General features: G+C 52.6%; 2 protein-coding genes across 3 annotated transcripts in view; one reads left to right on the top strand and one right to left on the bottom strand.

Moving 5' to 3' along the window:
* WNT5B (Wnt family member 5B) overlaps positions 1–23,059 on the top strand; it is a 70,952-nt gene that overhangs the window by 12,890 nt on the left and 35,003 nt on the right. The window lies entirely within an intron of this gene.
* Positions 19,549–22,243, bottom strand: FBXL14 (F-box and leucine rich repeat protein 14). The gene has a single exon (XM_039570729.1). It carries the CDS (start codon positions 22,187–22,189, stop codon positions 20,987–20,989), a length of 1,203 nt encoding a protein of 400 aa, XP_039426663.1. The 5' UTR covers positions 22,190–22,243; the 3' UTR covers positions 19,549–20,986.

Raw genomic sequence — 23,059 nt, 5'->3', positions numbered from 1 at the left:
GAGAGGATGGTTTGCCTGGTTTGTTTTCCTGTATTCCTGCCTGGCTTCTCCTCAGCCAGTTGTGCCCCACACTGGGCTTTGGGAGGGGCATACTGGGCTAAATATATCTGTACTGCCTGTGAAATGCAGTATGGGGTGCTGCGTCATTTGGTGGAGTTTACTTGGAAACTAAGGTGGGAAGCCAGCTTTTATTTTCAGCCTTGGGTCAGATGCATTGGTCAGTTGTCTCACCCGGATTTCTAGTCTTGATCAGGAGTTTGTCCTTGCAAGACAGACATAAAACCTGTTCTATGAATAAAAAGCCAAGCCCATTGCAGCAACAAAATCATGTTGGGGCGACCATATTTTTCTTGCTCAGCAACCAGATTTACAGTCCGAGAGCTTCTTCAGATAGGTTACCTTGAAAGCAGAAATGAAAGTCATAGCTCAGATATCATGGCTTAATGAGTAGAGGAGCTGGTGTGATGCTGCGAGCTCTAAATATATCAGAAAGAAGCCCAGCGCTGGCAGCACGCTGACAACTGGGGACCTTGGGCTTTCCCTGGTGTTGGAACACAAATGTGTGAGGAACAGATGCAACTTGGTGACTAAAGAGGGCTGAGGTTTTGCAGTTTCTAGTGCTGCTTTTTGGCTTGTCTTCCTCTGCTGTTTCTGCTGGTGCAGTGGGAGTGATTTCACGAAGGGAAGATCCTCCTGTGGTGTGCAAGTGCCAGGGGCTGGGCACAGCCCACCTGAGCTCGCTGTCGTCTGTGCAACAACAAACAGCAGCAGCAGGGCAGGTGTAGCTGTGCCGGTGACAAACATCTGCTGGGGCTCTCAGGGACATTTTCAGGCAGATGAGTGGGTGGAAACTGCTGCTCTTTCTCCATGAGCTCTCCAGGGATCACCTGCCTGCACATCTGACATGCTGCAGTCACATCTCTGGCAGCTGAATGTTTTTCAGTCTTCTCCCTTTTGCCACTGTCAGTGAGAGGAATGCCAGTGTTGCTATATGATTATCCTACTAAAAAAGGAGATGAGAAAACTCTTCTGTGTAAGATTTTACATTTATCTGGGAGGATAATAACTATGGGAATTAATTTCTGTCTCGTGCTTTGTAGTGCCTAGCACACTGGGGCCCCTGAATACTCCTGCAGCACAAGCCACACACTGCAGACCAAAGCCACACAGCTTTGCTGGTAGAGAGCTCGTGGCACACTGGGGTCCTGGTCTAAATTGAGACATGAAGGCTCTGGGATATACACTTCATACTAATGGCAATAAAGTCTTCCAGATTTCACTTGGAGGATTCAGTTGTGAGGGTGAGGGCTGGGAACTGAGATTTATGGGGTTAACCCAGCCTCTGTGACTTCTGTTTAAGCCCGAGTGGCTGCTTTCCTTAGTGGGCTTTACCTGGCACTGATAGCTGTGAGCAGCAGAGAGTGCAGAGGATTACAATTGCCATTTGAACGAGCCCAGGTGTAGTTTATCCTCGCTGTTACTCAGGGGTGTGAGAGAGCAGAGGAAACGTACTTTTCTTTAGCTTCATTTGTGGGCTCTGTGTCCGGTCCTGCTTTTTTGACTGTCCATGGTTCCTAGGAAGGGGGTAGGTAACTGAACAGTAGTGGCAGATACTGTAGAAGTTTGGTAGCTTTCTATCTCCTTGACTTTCTTGTCCTTTATTGCTTGGTGCTTTACAGCATGTTCCAGCTGCTGTATCAAATGCTGTGGTGGAGACTTAATATTCATGGCTTTTAATATTCATGGCTTTTATTCACCTGTTATGTGACAATGGCTGTCTGCACCATGTGTCAAAAAAGATGAGGTGAGGGGGTGCTGCATGGCAGCGTGTCTCGCTTCAGATTAATAACTAAACCAGAGTAACGTGTAATAACCATTCAAAAGTCAGTGTTGCTCCTGTGTGAAGTTTGCTCCCTTCCTTCTTTCCCCCTTCAGCCCCTCTCCCCATGGCTGTCATTGCTGTGGATCTCCTCCTGGCCAGGCATTTTGGCTGTCTCAGATCAGCGGGCAGGCTTGCAGCTTGAGGGGGTTTTGGAGAGCATCTGTGGCCTTGCCCTAAATCTGGGGAAGGTGAAATTTACTGAATTGGTCACTGTCCCTGCACAGAGGGCAGGTTGTGTGACACCCAGTGATAATGCTGTGCTCATGAGGATAGCACGTGGTTTTTGCCCTTCAGTAGTGCTGCTGATGCTCAAGCTGGAGTTCCTGAGTTACTCTGGGAATACTGAAGGGATGTGGTGTGTGTTTCAGTATGTTAATGCCCCCCGTCCCTAGATCCTGCCTGCAAAGGGCAGCTGATCTTGAGACGCTGGGTCCCTGAGCTGTGGGCTCCCAGTCCTCTCTGCAGGGCAGTGTGAGGTAGTGCCAGCGGCTGTGGTGGGCAGGGAAAACGTGCAGCCCTCCACTAGCTCTGCCCCTCGTTCCAAGTGAGAGCATCAAGCTACATCCTGGCAACCCCTGCTCTCCTTTCAGCCTCCACATGGACCTCTCATTTTGGTGTCTTTAAGAGAACATCTGATGGGTTCAGGGCTGCAGTTTTGGGGAGCAGCCCAGCATTACAGGAGCAGTTCATTCAGCCATCCCAGCCAACCCAGCCATGGTCTTCCCTGACCTTGGTGGGCATTGACTCAAGGGGAGAGGGCAAGAACAGAAAAGCAGCTTTGGGACTGGAAAAAGCAGGGACAGAAAAGAAAATGAGCAGGGATGTGGTAACCCAGATGGGCTACGGCACGTGAGAAGGAGGGTGGGGGTCTGATCATCCACCCCAGTATTGACACTGCTGTGCTGGTGGGCCTGGCACAAAATCTCACGTAACCAATGGGCAGCGGTGTGTGTGGAAGGAGATGGGGAAGGAGGGGATGTGGTGACACACAAAAATTAACTCAACTCCCATGAGCTTTTCTCTCTTGGCATCTACCTCCGGTTCTGTATTTTCTCACCCTGCAGAAAACAAAGCAGGAGATAACTTTTATTTTATTCTTCAGTCATTACTGAGCTATTGTTCCAGGAAAAAAAAAAAAACCAAACAGGGTGTCATATCATGGGAGAAATGATCTTTCTCATGGGATATAAAACTTTGTGTGTGAATGGTGAAGGTCTCCTGGCACTGATGCTAATCCTGCCCAGGTCTGACTGTACAGTACTTAACGTAAAGCACGGGATAATTCCTTCTGTAGTTTCAGTAGAAATCTTTCATTTCCTAAACAAGCGTGCTGTGTTCCTGTGTCCTGTGAAGCTGCTGCTGTGTGCCACCCCAGCAGCCCTGCCTGAACAGCCTGCCTGGGTTTCTGGGTGGTTTGGAGCCCTTTGATGGCAGGCGCTGTTTAATTATCAGCGGTGTTATGTTCCCAGAGCTCGCTACATGAAAGCAAAACACCGGCAGCCTGTAATTAATCTGAGCTAATGTGCCACTGTTTACACTCCATCTCGGAAACCAGACAGATGTAAGAAGACACCCAGCCTTCATCTGGGATCCTCCCAGGTTATTTCTGAGCTATCTTTGGAGAACTGCGCTGTATCTCCCCACCCCGCAAGTCCCTCAGAAATGAGTACCTTTAACTTTCCTCAGGAATGAGTGGGAGACTTTGTTTCCTAGCGGGGAGCAGGGTTAATGCCTTTTCGTTTGCCTCACCACAGCCGAGGCTGGCATGGGAGCACAGAACTCCTCCAGTAGTTGTGAATTTTGCAGTGTGAAAGGGTGAAATAACCCTCTCCTTCCTTCGTCTCTCCCCTCACTTCAGCTGAGGAGGAGGAGGCTGCTGGCACTGGGGATGTGTGGGATCTCTGTGGTGGAAAGACAAGGGATTCTCTGGGACTCCGGTCTTAAAAATAAAATATCAAGGGTTCATTTCTGATCACCCTGCTACAAATATTTAACAGAACAAGGTGATGAAAATGCCTGGAGGTGTGGAAAGACTGAAAAAGATTATGCATCCTTCATTAGAGTGAAGAGTAATAAAAAGCAACATGACAGAAGTATATAAACTTAGAAGCACAGAGAAGTAAACCAGGCATTCCTGTGTATACTTTTATGTAATACAGGGTTTCCAATGAAATTGAAATAAAACATCTGACACACATGAAACTTATTTTTTTGTTACAGCACATAAATAATTGAGACTGAGAACACAGTAGAATGCAGAAAGGATTAGATATATGGATAAAAATCTTAGTTTATTAATTTTACTCTAGCTCGTTTAGAAGGTATAGGGCTTCCTTCTCATGGACAGTGTCCCAGCTGCAGCCAGTTAAAAGCTCTTCCTGGCCCTATAAACCTCCAGTACCTTTCTTTGAGACATCTGACAGTGGACACTAGCTTAGAGGAGTCACTGCCCAAGCCTTGCATTCCAAAACATCTCTGCACTGAATGATTGCTGGGATCGGAGGTGGCCACAACTTTCTAATCACCTGAAGGCTGAAATGTAGGATATGAGGCTGCTGTTGTTTTCTCCTGGACTGTGCATTCAAGGTGACAACTGCCCCTCTTGTCAAACCACCATCTCGCCTGTCTCAGTTACCTCTTTGCCAGTCATCTGCTCCAGTGCTGTGGTGGATAGGTGACCTCTGCAGGTTGGAGCTGCAGGAGGAAGTGTTACATCACCCGAGCCTGTGCAGCTCCATCCTCCCGGGAACAATGAGTTTCAGGTGTTCCCATCGGCATCTTTTCTCAGCAGTGTGTTTCATGCAGACTCAGTGAGTTGTAAGCAGCTCAGTCATGTGGGGAAGACGTTTGCTGGGTTTGACTTCTCCCTGTGGTGGGTATGTCTTTGGGCTCTGGTTGTTCTCAGTGGACACCGATTTATCCTCTGGAGTGCCCTCACACAGCACGCTGGCACACTGTGTGCCAGGGCATCCCGGGGTGCCCGGGACAGGCTCCCTGCTTCCACGCCCCAGCGTTTTGCTGGGTGATCAGAGGCAGCCTGCCAGCATCGCTGGCCTGGAGGGGACTAAGAATTGTAATATCCAGCAGAGGGTGCTCAAAAGCAGGTATCCCAAAACATCGGGTACTGCAGTACCTCTGCACTCCAGCTCTCGGGCAGCAGAGCCCCAGTTCTTGGTGGCCGTGGCAGAGTGGGCCAGGAGGAGCAGACCTGGAGGGGACACAGGTGGTGCTGAAGACCTGGCACCCAGGCAGTAGCACTGTGGGGTGGGGCACTGTTATTTCGGACTAGTTTGTATGGGATCCCATGGATGTGGATAGTGCACATAGAGCATCCTCCTGGAGCATGGTCTGCTGTGCAGTTTCATCCACAGAGAATCCCTTTTGCAAGCTCTAGGGCTGCTCCAAGTTGGAAACCACTTGCATGGGTGGTGGGATGGGTGGGGGGTTTGCTTTGGAAGTGACTCCCTCTTTGACCTACAGTACTGGTGTTCCTTGGCTGTCTCTGTGCTGGTGGTGGTCAGGTCTGCTGTGAGTCCCCGTCAGCCGTGTCAGGCTGGGCCTTCTGCCATGCAGGTGAGTGCAGGTCCTTTGGCTGCTCTCTGTTCTGGCCTGTGAGTTTGGAACTGAGCTTGTGCCTAAACTAACTGAAACACTCTCCAAGTGCATCTTGGTCAAAGCTTCTGAGTTCGGTCAGATTTTGTACTTGCCCAAGATGCAGGATACAGTTCCAAACTGTGACTTGCTCCTGGTTGTGCTGAGAAGGGTCACAAACCTTTTGGGGAACCTTTTGGTGAACCTTCAGGGAGTTTGTGCCAAATCCCAGATCCAGGTGTGTTTTTCATGTGTTTTTCAGGCTGTGTGTTGTAAATGTCACATGGCTCCAAAATGGGGTCCCCAGAGCAAATGTAGAATGTGATCAGAGCCCTGGCATTAGGGAAGGAGAGGACGAATTTTCCTTCAGGTAATTACAGACAGCTGAGTTGCCTGTGGAAAAAACCTTCTGCTAATGCTCAGCGCCTTTTGAGAATTTCCTGTAGGGTGGGCATCCCTGAAGTGCCTCACATCAAAGGGGGAAATACCTGTCTGGTCCTTAATCCAAGGCTCTCTTGGATTAAAGAAAGATCATAGGTCTTTATTGTACCTTCACTTCTTTTCTTTACAAATCTCCCTTATTTTCCCTAATGCCTTTTCTACTGCAGAAAGTCCCAGAATGTTTAATCAGTGTACCTGATTAATAGCACCATCTCACATAATTCACCTTCATGGTGCTCTCTTTCGTGGGGTTTTCCACCGGTGTTGTTCAGTGCATTTTACAGAAGAGATTCTTCTCCTGATCTCCCTTTTGCACGTGGGGAAAGCAAGGGAGAGGAGAGGGTAGGAGAGACATGCTGAGGTCATGCAGCCAGCCAAAGGTGGGGTCAGCAATAAAATTCCAGGTTCTTAGTTTTGGGCTGTGCTGGAGCTGTTCCTCCAACCCTCAGGTTGCATTTAGGGCTGGGTGGAACACAGCAGCCATTGAAACAATTCAGGACAGAGCGTGGAGGAGGCAGAAATGTCATTGTGCACATGGGAAGCAGTCATGTAGCCGAATGCCAGGGTTTGTGCAGAGCTCCGCGTTGTCTCTGACAGCCCCCAGTGTGGTCAGGCACCCACTGATTTCCTCTGAAAGACAGCAGGCCAGGGCCTCGGCGTGGTGCTGGAACACTGGGGCAGTGTTGACTCAGAGGAAGGAGCTCCACTGCCCGAGTCACCCACGTGGCTTCCTGAGGGACCCTGGCTGTCCTGGAGCACTGGCAAGAGCCGGGGCTGCCATCCTGCTGAGGTCAGGTGAAAGCATGACCTGAAGTGGGCTGGCTGCAGTTAAATAGAAAAGAGGTACTGATAAAAACACATCTCGCTCTAAGGGCTAGAAGGGTGCTGGGGTTTCGTTTGGGTCTTTTTTTTTTTTTTTTTTTTTTTTTTTTTTTTGGTTTTTCGTGGGCTTTTTTATGATTTTATCTTGAAGTCTAGATTTTCCCCTTCCCCCTGTCCCCCCCCAAAAAAAAAAAAAAAAGAAAGAAACTGTCTTTAACTAATTTGGTAATAATAGTATGGTTTCAAAAGTACTTGTTTAGCCAATGCTGACTTTATGCTTACACAGCTACCTCTGGCCTGGGAAAGATTGAAACCACAATGGCTAAGTATAGAGGCCTCTAAAATATCTTCTTATATACCGTGCCTGAGTACACAAACAGAACTGGTCTCTCTTCTGTCTACAGGAGCAATATTTTCCATAGGATTTATATTGACAGAGGTTTTCTCCCTGCATATTTATTAAAATAAAGATCCTCCAGAACTGCATCCATGTGCAGGCTACCTTCAGCCCGATATAAGAAATATACTCTGTTCCTGAAGAAGAGTAAGCACTTTTTCATTCTGTGCTGTAGCAGACTCTTGATTCAGGGTGTTTTTTTGATTGTTTTTCTTCGTTGTTTTGGGTGGGTTTTTTTGCTTTCGCTTTTGAAGAAAGCAGGGAATTATTGCCAGGATTTCAGCCTTAGCTTTTGAGTACAGCTCAGGCATAAAGGAGAGATGCTCCCTTCCTTGACGTTTGTAGGATCCATGGACTGAGTGACCAGAGCTGTGTGAGGTGCATTCACCTCTGTAGAGAAGCACATCTGTGTGCAGTGTGACACTTGCTGGGATGAACTCCTCTCTGCAGCCTGTGTTCTGGAGTCTGAATCTGTGTCTCTCTTGGAGCCTGACCCCCAGATTCTCTGTGTGCCCCCTTTTAAGTCTTTTGACTTCAGCTGCCTGCAGTTTTTGGGTAGTTGTGGGCAAAGCAGTTTTTCTGTTCTGTTTCTGTGAGTGCGATACCTCAAGCATGTCCTGCCAATTCCCAGCTGTGGGCTAGGTTTGCACTGACACAACATATTCTTGGTAAATGACAGATTCCTCTGAGCTGGGGCTGGCGCTCCTCGCTCTGCACGTAGCTGTAGGCAGCGCGTGACATTGTTCTGGTGGGAGGCAGGAGCTGGTAGGAGTGGCACACTTGAGTGCATGCCCAAATTATGTGCTCCAGGGACCAGCACCTGGTGCATGAGACGTGCAGATGTTGCGTAGGTAGTCCTCAGGCGCTTGTAGATTCTCCTGTCGTGATTATCTATCCTGGCTCTGGATCCTTTGCTGGCACACCAGCAGCCCTGGAAACCCCCCAGCTTTCATCATAAGAAGGACTTGTCCTTCCTTTTTGGAAGCAGCAGCTTCTCTAAATGTTTGTAACCATCTGCAGCTGAACATATAGACAGTTCTTTCAACACCAAGCCTCTTCTGACACAACACAGCTCCAGTGCAGTAACTGCAGACAGATTTTGAAACCCTTCTGTCTGCAGGGCCCCTGCTTCAGGGAAATGGCATGGAGGGGACAGAAATGAACATGTGCAAGTACCTGCGACAAGTTGTATCTTTATTATAATATATACCTTAACCAAATTGAAATACTGAAACATATTAAATCTTGGTAACACGCTGGTGAGGTAAATCTCTTTACGTTGTTGCGATCCTGGTTTCAACTCTTGCGGGCCACGAATGTTTGTGAGGACAGTAATAGTTTCTAGGTCTGGAAATCCACCTGTACAATGCAACGTGATAACTGGGCTCTTCACCAGGCAGATGCTGCACAGAGGTGGAGTTGAAGCATCTGAGGTGCATCTGCAGGGAGCTGAGTGGGAGGACTCAGGGAAAGGAGTGTTCATCCAGGACAGAAGAGGCTGTCTGAAGCAGAAAACTCCTCAACTTTTTTCTGTTGCCAGTTGTGGAGAGCATTAAAAACACAGCTTAATTTGGGGGGAAAAATTGGCTATTTGAGGTGGATAGGGAGAAAAATTACTAGAAGTAAACTGGAAGTGGTTGAGTAAGGGGGCTGCAGGCTATATACAGGTGAGATAAACCCTTTTCAGAAATGATCCAAGTATATTTGACCTGCCTCTGTGCAGAATTTGGATGCTGATCTCTGGAAGTCCATGGTGTTCCAGTGACACTGCAAGCAGGGCTTTTCAAGATTATCTGTGGACAGCAGACTTTGTATAACTAGAAAGGCTTAGGAGTCCAACAGCCAGGCTCACCAGTGGTGCTTGGGACAGCAGGCTGGGGGAAGATCTGCTTCCTTGGAGGTAGTAAAGGATGGCTCCTCTGTGGCACTGGGCACGGTGCTCCATTTGTTTGGGTGAGAAGTTGGGGCTGGAGCTGACTCTTCACTGATCTTACACTTCTAGTGCCACTAGTGAATCACACAGGTCACATCCTATGCTACTACTTACTGGTGGCTGTACTTTCCTTATCTTGAGATGCTGAAGTTCACAAGCTGTGTTGGAGAGCAGATTCAGAGAGTATCTGAAAGCACATCAGCCTTAATGAGCAATTTTGAACAGGCTAGGCCATTTGTCTTTTTATCTTACTGTCTTAAAATTCTGCAAAAACAGTATCCATGTGGATGGAGAGAATGAGGTAGAGAGGGGCAAAAAAACTGATCCAAGAAAAATCCAAAACAAAGCCAAATGACATTTAGGCAGCATTCAAAATTGCAGAACAAAAATCCCCAGCTTAGGCACCACCTAGCTCCTGGAGGCATCGTAATTCCACAGATGCCTCATTTGCCTTTTTCTCTGCGCTTGTCTGGGATTTTTTAATTATTTCTGCTTTAACACCCCTTGGGTGCTGAGTTTTTTCCTTAAATGCCTGCCCCGAAGTGCTTGAGTCTGATCACCATCCAGAAGGCAAGCATCCTGGCCCCTCAGCCTGCCCAGGTGCTTTCAGAGCACACCCAGCACATGCAGGCATGATAAGATCAAAAAAAACCCCAGTGGCAGCTGCCACTTTGTTTTGAAACATCTTACCCAGCAGCCAAATGGTTGGGAAGCTCAGGGATCACAACCTGCTTCTCTGTTTTAACCAGCAGCTGCTTTATGCCACATGCTGAGGGGTCTTGAGCCGTTGCTTCCCTCACGTATTGCGTTTCCTGCTCCAAGTCTGGAATAACCATCCACACCGTAGCGTGGCTGACATGGGAATAGGGAAGAGTAGCCCTTTTTCTGATGGTTAGTTAGTGCCTTCTCCAGAAGGGATAGGTTGGAAGTGAAGGGAGGCAGGGATTAAAGCAGAGATTAAAGCAGGGATTAAAGCAGGTCTTCCGCGTCCTCAGGCTGCAGTTGGAAAGCAGGAACACCGCTGCTTCCTCTGGCTGTGGCTCACCTGCTATTGGGCAAGGGGAATGGGGCAGTTTGATGGAAGAGGAGCAGCACCTGGTTTTTGGGGCCCATGTGGGCGTAGGCAGCTCCTGGGAGCCCTGAGCAAGGCACGGAGCCCCTCGGGCAGGAGGGCCAGCAGTGCCTCTCCTCTGGGCTGCCCCTGCTCAGTGTGCTGACAGGGAGTGGCTCCGTGCCCGGCAAGGAGTTGTTTTGGATCCTTAGTGGCGTCTGACTGTTCTCAGAGGCCGCAAAAGCACCGAGGACCCTAACGCCAGGATCCACCCTTGGAGCAAAGCCCCTCAAAGCTGGGTGTTACAGTGCGCGCATCTTCCGTGCCAAGTCTTTTTTGGAGCTTGTTGCAAGTAACTTGGGTAAGACCTCCTACATAATGGCTTTGCAGAGCCAAAACCCAGCCTGTCCAATGGACCTCATCCCTCCTGGCTCCTTGGCTTTTCACTTCACTGAGGCTCAGGGGGCTGGAGTCGTTTGCTTTTTCTCAAGCTTTTCTTTAAAAAAATCCGAGGGCGTTGCTTCTGTGGAAAAGCACTTCTGTTCGTTGCATGCTGCTGGAGTGGGACTCATCTAACCTGGAGTCTGGGGTCTGTCCTGTAAGACAGAGGGGAGGCAGGCTGCCCAGCTGAGCCCTGGTTTCGCTGGATCCAGCTGCGGTGGTTTAGGTTTCTGGCTGAGTCCATCTGAAAGCGGCACAGAGAAAAGCACAAAGGGAGGGAGGGTCGTAAGTACCCCCATTCTCTCCTGATAATCCCTTAAAAAATAATTGCAGGCCTAAACCTCTGGCCTCCAGCAAATTTTCCACTCGATTAGAGGCTTTTGTGAAGCCGGGGAAAGGGACACGCAGACTTGCACATTGTGCCGCTGCCCGAAACTTCCAGCTGGGATTTTTTCCATCAAAAGGGGATTTTAGTAAAACCATTATAAGGGGCTTAGTCACAGAAAAGCAGTTGAGCTGAGACAGGGGTAGATTAGCTTTAACATGCTTGTTTTTGGCACTAGGGACAGGGTGGAAGTTACACCCAGCCGCTCACATGCAGCCTCCCCCATCCCGCTGACTCCCTGGCAGGTGTGGGTGGGAGATGGCATTTCCCCATGTTCCCCCTGCTGTCCCCCTGGCATTTGAACCCGGTGGAGGTGGGCAAAGGGAGTGGGCAGCCCAGGCACAAGCCCCGTGCCGTGTGGTCTGGGTGAGGAGAGCAGAAGTCGCTGCTGCTCGGTCGGCCTTTGGTGTGGTCTGGGCAAGTGTGTGCTAATGGACAGGTGCCTCTGGGGCAGGGAAACCATGAGGGGAGACAGCATTTGCAGCCTTGGGGGCCGTGTGGAGCCTTGGATCCGCGTGGGTGGTCCCCAGGCCGCGCCACAGGGACAGTCCTGGGGGAGGTGGCCAGGGAGCGGCCAGAGGGCTGCGGGCAGAGCCGTACCTGCTGTTGTGACGGGAGGGACACTGCCCTGCAGGGCTGTCCAGGCGGCGCTTTGTTGGGTCAGGCTTGCCATTGCCTGAAATAAAAGCTGGGACAGCTGAAGGGTTTGCACAGAGAAAGAGAGAGAGAGAGAGAGAGAGGTGGCTTCTTGGAGGGGTTGCTGCTGCTGGGAGCTCTTGACTGCCCACACTCGTACACCAGCATTTCCAGGGTGCTGGGTGAGAGTCTGGTGTGGAAGACTAGGAGGATGTCCTCTGCACTTAGTGTTTCTCTGTCCTGCCCCTCCCTCTCCAGGACTACCTTAGGCTGGAAAACTAATTTCCATTTTTGCTGCTCCAAGAGGCAGAAACCAGCAGGACTGGAGGTGGAAGGGGTGGACGCCAGGCACTGTTTGGACATCACCTTAGTCAAGTTGCTTCCACCTCTCTTCCCCCATTAGTGCTGATTTTCCCTTTTTGATGTCTGTGTATATAATGAGCCTGCAGAAGCTAATTATTAAAATTCTGTAAATTATAAGGTGTAGTTGCTTCTGAAAAAGACACCATCACTGTACCTGTAGCAGCAGCGTGGGAACTGGATAAAAAAGACTATTTAAGTTAATGTGCTAAAAAGGACACACACATACAGCTCCAGATACCTTAATCACTACAGAGCTGTCCAGTGGAGTAACTGTGCCAACAGCATAGCAAAACCCTGCACAACAAAACTGAAATAAAAGAATCTAAGCGTTACTTCAGGTTTGGTCCTGCTCCATTACTATTCTCGCATGCTTTAAAAAAACCCAAATAAAATAATTTTCTTGGTGTCAAGCTATAGATGTCAAGAGGCGGAGTCTTAGGGCAGAAGTGCTAAGTCTAGGATGGATGGTTTCCAGGAGGCAGCCCTTTGGGCTGGGGTGTGAAGTTCTCACGTGATGGGGTGCACTGATGCACATCGCAGCACAGGAAGGAGGTGAACCTGATGGAGTGAGTCCAGAGGAGGGCCATGGAAGTGATCAGAGGGCTGGAGCATTTCTGTGAAGACAGGCTGAGAGAGTTGGGATTGTTCAGCAAGAAGGGCAGGCTCTGGGGAGGCCTTGGAGCACTTTCCAGTGCCTAGGTGGGCCACAAGGGAGCTGGAAGGGGAGTTTTTGCTAGGACATGTAGTGATAGGACAAGGGAGGATGGCTTTAACCTGAAAGAGGTTGGGTTTAGATTACTTTTCAGGAAGTAAGGTTGTACTCTGAGGGTGCTGAGGCCCTGGAATGGGTTGCCTGGAGAAGCTGTGGATGCTCTATTCCTGGAAGTGTTCAAGGCCAGGCTGGATAGGGCTTTAAGCAACCCCTTTATAGCAGAAGGTGTTCCAGCCTATGGCAGGTGGATTGATGATCTTTAAGGTGACTTCCAACCCAAACCATTCGGTGGTTCTATGATTGACTCCCAGTCCAGCTACGCCGAGTGTGGCTTTCCAGTTTGGTTCATGGGGCAAACCCGTAGGAACCTTCACCGAATTCAGGACCGAATGCTGACGGTGGTGATGCTGATGAGCAGCCTGGAGTTCCCCATCCCTTCACACCTCCGGCCTCGGTCACGCAGCATCAGTTCGTGCCCAGGGCTGGACAGGTGGGCCTTTAGCCCATCCAGTTTCTCACCGCTCCGGGTGCCCCCTCAGACACGCGTGTCGGCCCGGGGCGGAGCCGTTAATTGCAGTTAATTGCAGTTAATTACGCGCGGGGCCGGCGCCGCGCCGCACTCGGCGGGCAATGCTGCCGCCTGGCGGGCTCAGCGCGCACTGCAGCCGCGCCGCGCCGGGGGAACGGGCACGGGCACGGACATGGACATGGGCACGGGGATGGGAACGGGCACGGGCACGGACATGGGAACGGGAACGGGGATGGGAACGGGAACGGGGATGGGCACGGGAACGGGCACGGGCACGGGGATGGGCACGGGAACGGGCACGGGAACGGGGATGGGCACGGGAACGGGGATGGGAACGGGAACGGGCACGGGCATGGGCACGGGGATGGGAACGGGAACGGGAACGGGGAAAGGCATGGACACAGGGATGGGCACGGGAACGGGGATGGGCATGGGGATGGGCACGGGGATGGGCATGGACACAGGGATGGGCATGGGCACGGGCGTGGGGATGGGCACGGGAACGGGGATGGGGATGGGCACGGGCACGGGGATGGGCACGGGCACGGGGATGGGCACGGGCATGGGCGTGGGCATGGGCACGGGGATGGGCATGGACACGGGGATGGCAATGGGCACAGGAACGGGCACGGGCATGGACAGGGGCATGGGCACGGGCATGGGGACACGGGGATGGGGATGGACACAGGGATGGGCACGGGGATGGGGATGGGCACGGGCATGGGCATGGGGACACAGGGATGGGCACGGGCATGGGGACGGGCACGGGCATGGGGATGGGCACGGGCATGGGCACAGGCATGGGGATGGGCACAGGGATGGGCACGGGCATGGGCATGGGGACACAGGGATGGGCGCGGGCATGGGGATGGGCATGGGCACGGGCATGGGCACAGGCATGGGGATGGGCACAGGGATGGGCATGGGGATGGGCAAAGAGATGGGCATGGGCACGGGGATGGGCACGGGGATGGGCACGGGGATGCGCCACCCAGCCCGTGCCACTGCAGAGACCGTGCCACTGTCCCAGGCAGCAGTGCAGTCACCATCTGCTTGTCTGGTTTTCCTGGGTGTTGGGTAGACAGCAACCCGAGGGATCTCGTTATCCCCGTCACCTCTGGTCAGTTTGCATTGGGTGCCTTGGCCAAGTGGGTGGAGATTGGCCAGAGCCAAGCCAGGCACTGCATCCCTGGCAGCCCCAGGAGCCCGCGGGAGCAGAGGGAGCCAGCTCACCTGTGGTATGACTGCCCTACAAGGCTTCTAGCCAGTGTGTGGCAGGAGGAGTTTATGACACTGAAGGATGCACCTGGTTCACGCTGAAGCTGGGGATCCAGGAGTGCCACTGCAGCTGTCACAAAGGGAGATAATGGCAGGGATTTATTGGCATTTCAGCTCACTGAACAAGGAGAGAGGCTGCTGGCTGTAGGGCTGTGATCTGTGTGCCCCTGCGATGCTGTCTGTGTGTGCCAACTGCCAAACCCCTAAAGATATCCAAGGGTTGTAAAGCTGGGACGTTGGGGGGAGAAAGAAGTGAAGGAGAGAGAGGAACAGGACCATGCTCAGATAAAATTTGTTTGGGATTTTTTTTTTTTCCCAAAGCTGGGAGAGGAAATTGCTTCATCATGAAATCACTAGACTGTGCCCAGAGAAACAAGACTCAGAGGAAGGAAAATAACTAGGAGGAGGTTCCCATTTCTAGATCTGAGTTAGTTTCTGTAGCAGAATATGAGTTTGGTTTATGCCTTGGTAACCCTCTCATGTGGAAACACTTTCTCAGGGCATGTGTTCAGGCCCTGGTATTAAACTTTTGACACCTTTTCTAAGACACACCACAGATTTTAGGAAATTTTTGAGGAAAATCCCCTTTCCATTCATCTTGCAGGGACAGATCAGTTCCAGATCATTCAAAACCTCCATCATACTATTTCAGTTTGGGCTGTCATTGAGCTAGTGCATATGGTAAATTTAATTAAAGAAGGGGGAGAAGCACTAGCATCCCTGCCAAATGTGGCTGGAGGCTGAAGTTCTGGCACAGGAGCCTGATGAACCCTCTCCAGCTCTTTCTTTCGTGAAGCTTGGGGCTGGGAATTGAGCAGGACCAGGACGGCCTCTCTGGCTGGCCACGGTGGGGAGTGTCAGTGCAGCCCAGCCAGCAGCTCTGGCGCGGGGCCTCGCTGATGTCCTGAGGGATCCAGCCCGCACCACCCAGTCGAGTTTATCCATTTATCTTTTTCCTCCACAGAAGACACTGTTACAGAGCTGCTGGCTGAAGGAGTGGCATTTAAGGTAGAGGAGGGAGAGAGAGAAAACAAAAAAAAGGGTTTGCTTTGCTGGGAGCATCCCACATGTGTGCATAGCGAGGCTGCCAGATCCAGGCGCATCTACCCTTGAGCTGCTAATGGCAGCCTGTGCTAACTTCTAGCTTTGGTTCCAAAATCTCTGAGTGTCCTGGCCACCCAGGTCTCATTTTAACCCTTCCCTGACCCCCAAAGGGCAGGTTCAGTGGTAAGCTCTGTACTGTCTAGCATGGAGATCACCCCTGGCCGTAGCACAGGCCCCAGGTGGTTTGCCTGACAGCTGCCCCGTGACCCCGTTATTTATTACCGCGAAACAAAGGACCCCAGAGCCACCATGACAAACTGATTCAGCCGAACCCGCAGTGTGCAGCGGGAAGGTATAAAATGTATAAATCTGTCATGCATGGACCTCCCATGTGCTAGTCCAAGGGCAGTAGGACCCAGGTGGAGCCTGCTTTTCCTCCCATCTCCCAGGGAGAAGAGCCAGCCGTGGATCTGGCCAGGGGAGCAGCTGCTGCAGCCAACCAGGAACCCCACGCACACGCAGGACTTCGCTGCAGCTTGCGAGCTGGCGTCCCCAGCTGCTGCCCCTCGGTCCCTGGGCACCTCCTCTCCTGCTCAGTCGCTTCATCCCTCTTCCACATCGCTCCTGCTCTGCTCTGCTTTCTGCCACCACCTCTTGAGAGTGGCCCCTCCGCTCCTCAGAGCTGCCAGTCCATAAAGTGGGTCCCTGCGTCACCCGCCGTGCCCTGGCTTGCGCCGCTGTAGGCAAGGGCCCTGCTGCCCCACCACTTCTGCTGGGCACAGCCGTGAAGGCTGGCACCAAAGCCACCGCTGGGGCACTGTGGGCTCACAGACAGGCGACTTCCAGCTCATTTCCAAGTAGTGGAGTGTTTTTTATGGTTTTCTACCCCAGTTGCCAACTGAGTCATGTTCAAAAATTCAAGAGTGGTCGGTTATGCTGAGAAGTTATGTGGTAATTGGTCTATGGTTGTTGGCCTGCATCTGTGTCCGAGGAGGTGCTGTCACAATGGAGCATGAGAGGAAGGTATGAGGAGCACTTGCTCCATCTACGGGAACAGTCCAGGGTGTCTAAGAACTGGGCTTCAGGGAGGCTTTGGTTTTGGCAACTTCCTTTGGCTTGGGTTCCCCTTAAAACAGGATGTTGGGCCATGTGGGCAATGCTTTTGGTTTGGTTTTTTTTCGTAAGTTGGGAGAAGAAGTTCAGGGGATTTTTTAGGAGAAGAAAAAATTCTATCGTAGTTCTGATTAGGGAGCTTATGAGCACACACATTATATTGAAACACAGATGTCCCACCGTGATCCACATGAACATGGGACTTAATAAGGGGATGCCATTTTCACTCAAACCCAGCATAAAAAAACCTACTTCATGAGAGGTTTATCTTTCCCCATCCTTGGCTGGGTCCGCTGCTGACCCCAGGAGCAATTACGTTTTCAGCTGTTAGGGGAACCTGATCTGGAATTCCTGTTGTTTATAACATTCATGCATACATGCTCTTTTTCCATCAAGAAGTTACTGTAAACTCTTTTCTTAATGCAGGAAAGACAGACCCCAACACCTCCCTCCAAGTAGAGGAAGATGGATATAGTGTCAGGCTCAATTAGATCCAATTGTGGTGGCTTTCCCTAAAGCGAACAATGCAGCTTTTGTGAATGGACTCCCAGCAGAAAGCTTGGAAGTCTTGGAAAGGAGGGAATAGAACAACACACGCCCCAAAGTCCAGACCCTGAGATAGTCCAGGTCCTTGGGATGCAGAGGAGATGGTGTTTTTTTTTAAGAGGCCCAGAGTCAGGCACTACTTTCCCCTTTGAAATGCAGCACTGACATCAAAGAGGTGAGGTGGGTAGAGCTGGCAACAAGAGTATGCCCAGGCCAGCCTCAGCCAAAATACCTGTGGAGGCAGAGGCCGAGCATCCAGGGCAGGCAGGCGCCCAGGGGACCTCCTCTGGGACGGCATCCCACCTGGAGCAGCACCCAGCCAGGGCTGCTGGAGCCGGGAACAAAGTGGCCTGCTCAGCGCTGGAAGTGCTTAAAATGCAAATGTACAGGAACTTCAGACCATCCCCCTCCCTCCTCCTCGGCGCGGAGGAAAGCAGCTTAAATACAGCCAGGCCTGGAGAGGAATGTTAAAAAGAGGGGAAGAATCGCCCTCCTCCTTTCCATAGGGACCCGGGCCCGGCCAGATTGAGTATGCATGACTGAGCAAGCAAGCAAGGACAGCTCCTCTTTTAACTTTCCTGAACAATGGCTCTGGCTTCTTCCACCATTTCGCATTCCCCCTCCTTCAGGCAGGAAGGGGGCAGCGGGCGAGAGCCCCGCCGCCGGGCTGGGGGAGACGGGCTTTGTGCCTGCCCTATAAACACCGCTTAAGCTCCATCTCCAACAACAATAAAACACCCCACGCCGGGGAGGCTAAAAAGGGACCGCATCGGGTTAAAAGTCATAACGTTGAGGAGAAAGATTATGGTGGAGGACAAAGGACACCTTAGATTATTCAAACTTTTTTTTTTTTTAACACGGTCCCACTTTACTTTCTCTTTAATCTTCGGCTGGGCAGTGGAAATAACCAAGACGTTTCAGATTTCCCAGGTCTGCAAGGGCGCAGGTTTTTGGTGGTTGTCACTGCTGGGAAATGTTTTTATTTGACGGGTCTTCCATTCAGGGAGGGCCACAATTTAAAGCACTAAAAAATCCTCCACCATGCAATTTATCTGGAGCTTAATAAAAATAAAGGAACACAGGCCTTTTTCCCCCCCCACCCCCCTAAATGTCTTCCTCTATCACTAAGTACTCGATTCAGCTGCTAGCAAGTTTCAGCACTTCTGGTTTGTCCGACCTCAGACTCAGCTGCTGCTTCCCAGCAATGGGCTGCTGAACTGGGTCTGTCGCCAGGGATGCTACCAGCACCCTCATGGTCACGAAGTCCTGCCAAACCCCTTCCTTACAAACTCCTCGTGGTGATGTTCCTCAACATCCTGCACCAGGAGGCACTTCTCTCCCTCTTCTCCTCCATGGCTCGGGCAGAGCCAGCCCGAATCCCACCACAAGGCTGTTCTTACCAAAGCCCACAGATACAGACACACGTCTTCAATAAGCACAGACAACACAGATACGGCTTTTTTTTTTTTTTCAAAAACATACTTCATATTTCCTCTTTTATTATATAAATATGTTTAACCTTTTACTGTAAGAATATAAAATGTTTTAAGAGGATCTTTGTTATTTTTTTATACAAATTCACAAACAGTACAATTAATCCATAGGGGTCTCTGGGTTTGCGTTAACTCCGTGGTCTGGCCTGTTACTGTGGAGGATTTGAGATTTTGAACAGATAAGCAAAAAAAAAGCCAAGATATTTAAACACAAAAAAATCAAAACAAAAACAAAACCCAAACTTACTCTTCCTCTTTAAAATAATAATTAAAAAATAATCTAAAGACCCAGCTCCATTTTATTGACAGAACAGAGATAAGACAGATGAACTTCAGTCTCCTCCCCTGCACACTGCAGCCCTGGGGCCTGCAGGCCAGCTCTGCTCCTCTCCACCTACCAACAGGAAGCCTGGCATAGTGACCTTGTGTAGGTGGCTTACAAGGGGAGGGGAAAGCATTTGCATATATCCATATATATATAATATTTTTTTAAAACAAACTTGCATTTTACACATTTGTGTTAACAGTAGCCCAATCCTCAGCGTGGATTCTCACGTTACATATTTGTGCTAGAAGAGTAAAAATGCAGAAGCACAGTTTGGGTCCCCAGTCCCCAGTGAAGAGGGAGGAAGAGGCACAACCAGAATGTGAAGGTGGGACACAGTAGGGTAAGCCTAAAAAACAAAAATTCAAAATTAAAAAAAAGAAAAAAAAAAAAAGGGGGTGGGGGCAGAGGAGGGGCAAAAAGAAGAACAAACCCAAGGGGCATTATTCCAGTCTAGGCACAAAAATGTTTCAGTCTCAAAATCTCTTTCCTGTAAGAATTCCAGGGCTTTTGAGGAGGGAAAAAAAAAAGTAACAAATTAAAACGAGGTAGCCAGACATCATATATATATTTATATATCTAGAATATATTCAGCAGAAAAAAAATGTACTTAAAAATCCACAAGAACAGCAACTTCATATGTCTTTAAAAATAAAACCATGTAAGAAAATGAATACTGTAAAGGGGAGAATGAGTGAGGAAAATTGGGATCAGTTACAGGATGTAAGCAAGGGATGGATGGGGAGAGTAAGAGGCTGTTTTTGTAGCAGTAATTTTTTTTATGCATTTCAAAATAAAAACAGGTCACAGTATCTCAAATGAAGCAGAAATGAAGCTGGAGATTCTTCCTCATGTCCCCCAGGTAGAGAGGAGTTAGAACTCCCTTCTACCTGCTCACCCCCGACCCAAAGAGGAATGGATATGTGGCTGGATATGCCTATCCCTGTTGCCAAGGAGGAGGAGGGGAGAAAAAGAGAGAATGATGAAAGGGAAGACAAGTCTCAGTAACTCTCAGTGTCCCCCGGTGCACGGGAAGGCTTAAGAGGCTGGGGTCTGTGTCCAGTCCCCACAGAGACAGGAGAAGGAGGAACTGGTATATTCATCTCCAGTGGAGAGATGGGGAGAGAGAATGGAGTGCCTGGACTTTTCCATTACCCATAGTGCAGGATGACATGGAAACATACTGACAAAAGGAGAGGCTGTAGCTATCGCTAGTCTCAGTGCAGTGGAGAACTGGAATAGTGGGAGGTTGTATCCACCCACAGCAGAGAATAACATGAAACTGGAGACTGAAGAGAGATTTAAAAGGGGGAAAAAAAAATCATTGTACCTAGGGAGCAGTATTTCTGTCACAAATGTGTTGACAGGGGAGGGGCAAGCACAGAGGTGGAATGGTCGTTTTATCAAAAGCTGTGTCTGTGCCCAGTGCAGGGTGACTGGTGGCTGGGTACACAAGTGTAGCTAGGAAGCCTTTTCTGCTGTTATTATTTTTTGTTCCCATCTCCATTCCCACTCTCCTTTATATAAACCAAAAATAATCAATTCTGAATACATGGCAGAACAAGGGCCTTTCTTCATCCATCCTTAGTGCTTGAGGGGATGGAATCTGGGAGTGGGGATAAAGAGGGGTGTCTCTAGCCCCAGTGCATAAGAGTGTGGGCTTCTACCTCTTCTGCAGGGAAGGATGCTGTGGGAAGGGAGAGCTTTGTGGCCCCAGCACGGAGCTTGAGGCGTGACCTGGAAAATGGATAGGTGCTTTCTCTCTGTCCTCCTGCTCCCCCTTCCTCCCTCTCCTCCTCCACAGCAAGGATAGGTAGGCAGCAGAGAAGGGTCGAGGATATACCCTCTTTCTCTGTGTTCCTCCCTGCGGTGCCAGAGTGCGTGGGTAGCATGTCTCTGTGCATGCCCCTCTCTCTTTCTCTCCTCCTCTGCAGCAGTCAGTCAGTCAGTCAGTCAGTGAGTCCCTCCAGAGGAGATGGGAGGTCTCAGGGCACCCTCCTCCTCTCACCTGACCTTCTCACTCTCAGTCATTTCCCAAAGTCCCAGGTTGAGCACCTTGAGGCAGGGCAGCTGGGTGATGCGCTCCAGGCCCCGCTTGGTGATGCGGGTGCAGCCGTAGAGGTCGATGCCCGTGAGCTGGCTGAGGTGCTCGGCGATGAGCTCCAGGCCCTTGTCGGTGATGCGGACGCACTGGCCGATGTTGAGGGTGCGTAGCCCGTGCATCTGCCGCACCATGCGGTTGATGCCCTCGTCACTGATGTGGCAGGAGCAGAGGGACAGGGAGCGCAGCCCGTCGAGGCCCTGTGCGATGTAGGCTAGGCTCTGGTCCCCCACCTTGTCGCAGAAGGAGACGTCGAGGCCGGACAGCCGCAGGCTGCCCATGGCCAGGTGCATGATGCCCGTGTCGCTGATGTTGTCGCAGGAGCGCAGGTTGAGGCTCCGCAGGCTGCTCATGTGCGACAGGTGCAGCAGCCCCGCGTCCGAGATGCCCCCGCAGAAGCTGAGGTTGAGCTGGCGGAGGCGGCCCAGCCCGCGGGCCAGGTGCTTGAGCGAGAGGTCGCTGAGCTTCTGGCAGTCCTGCAGCGTGAGCTGCTCCAGGCCCAGGCAGCCCTCGGCCGCGCTGCGGGTCATGCCCGCCAGGTGCCCGATGCCCACGTCGGAGAGGTGCCGGCAGGAGCGCAAGTTGAGGCTCTTGAGGCGCTGCAGGCCCCAGGCGATGAGGAGGAGGCCGGTGTTGGTGATGTTGCTGCAGCCTCCGAGCTCGAGCACCTCCAGGCCCTTGAGGTACTGGGCGATGCGGCCCAGGCTGCTGTCCGTGATCTGCTTGCAGAGGCTCAGGTTGAGCGAGCGCAGGGAGCTGATCTCCGCCACGAAGGCGTGGCTCAGCCCGTTGTCGGTGAGGTTGTAGCAGCCGCTGAGGTTGAGGCTCTCGATGTCCGCCATGCCTTGGACCACGTAGCTCAGGCTGCGCCGCAGCGACAGGATCTGCACCCGCCGGATGCCCCGCGCCGCCAGGCTGGGGAAGAGCGAGGGGTTGGCGCGGCGCAGGTGCAGCTTGGCCTCCACGCCCCGCCACACCGAGCGGTGGTAGGCGGCGTCCCGCCAGGCCGTGCACACCTGCGCCGCGCGGCCCTTGTCGCGCACCTCCAGGTACCCGAAGATCATGGCGAGCAGCTCGGGGAACAGGCACGAGATGTGCGTTTCCATCGCACGCCCGCCCGCGCCCGGCCGCCCCCGCCGGCGCCGCGCTGCTGCCCCTCGCCGCCGGGCCCGGCCCGCTTCCGCCCGGGGCCCGCCCGCCTTCCGCTCCGCGCCGCGCTCCTCCTGCCCCCGCCGCCGCCGCCCTCACATCGCCGGCGCGGGCGGCGCGGGAGACGCTACTGCGCGACCGCCGGCCCGGCCCCGCCGCCTCTACCGCCGCGCCGGGCGGGCCGCGCCGCTGCCGCCGCCGCGCTGCTGCCGCGGCCGCGCCGCCCCGCGCCGCATCCCGGCGGGCGCGCCCCGGCGGCGGCCCCCGCGCCCCGTGCCCAGCGCCGGCCGCCGAGCCCCGCCGCCGCCGCCTCCCTTTGTCTCCGCGCTGCCGCCGCTCACAGCCCGCGGCCCCGCGCCGCCCGCATCCCGCGCCGGCGGTGAGGCAGCGAGGGCAGGGGGTGGCGCGGCCCGGCCCGGCCCGGCCCGCCCGCCGCCGGTACCGACTCCGCCGCTCCGGGCCCGCCCGCTCCGCTCCGCTCCGCGCCGCGCGCTGCTGGGCCCGGCGCCGCTCCGGCCCGCGGGAGGGGGGGGGACGGGGGGGGGAGGCGCGGCCAGGCGCGGGAGGAGGAGGCAGCCGGGCAGGAGGCGGCGCTGGGCCGGGCCTGTTTCCCCCGCCCGCCCCCACCCGCGCCGCTTGCGCAATGGTACGGTCGGGAACACTGCGAGCCGTCGCCCTGGAAACAGCGCGGGCCGCGGCTGCGCCCCCGCCGCTCCCCGCTGGGGCCGCGCTGCCCCGCGCCGCCGCCGGGGGCGCCACCGCCGAGCCCGGCCCGGCCTGAGGGAGCGCGGCGGTCACCGGGCCCGCCCGGCTCCGGCGTGTGGCGC

The sequence above is a fragment of the Corvus cornix genome, chromosome 1A (genome assembly GCF_000738735.6).
Source record: "Corvus cornix cornix isolate S_Up_H32 chromosome 1A, ASM73873v5, whole genome shotgun sequence".
NCBI lineage: Eukaryota > Metazoa > Chordata > Aves > Passeriformes > Corvidae > Corvus > Corvus cornix.
The sequence above is the reverse complement of the archived record's forward strand: the minus strand, read 5'-3'. Positions and strand labels throughout refer to the sequence as shown.

Excerpts from the sequence above, each read along its gene's own strand:
- FBXL14 (XM_039570729.1), bottom strand. The coding sequence starts at position 22,189 with ATGGAAACGCACATCTCGTGCCTGTTCCCCGAGCTGCTCGCCATGATC.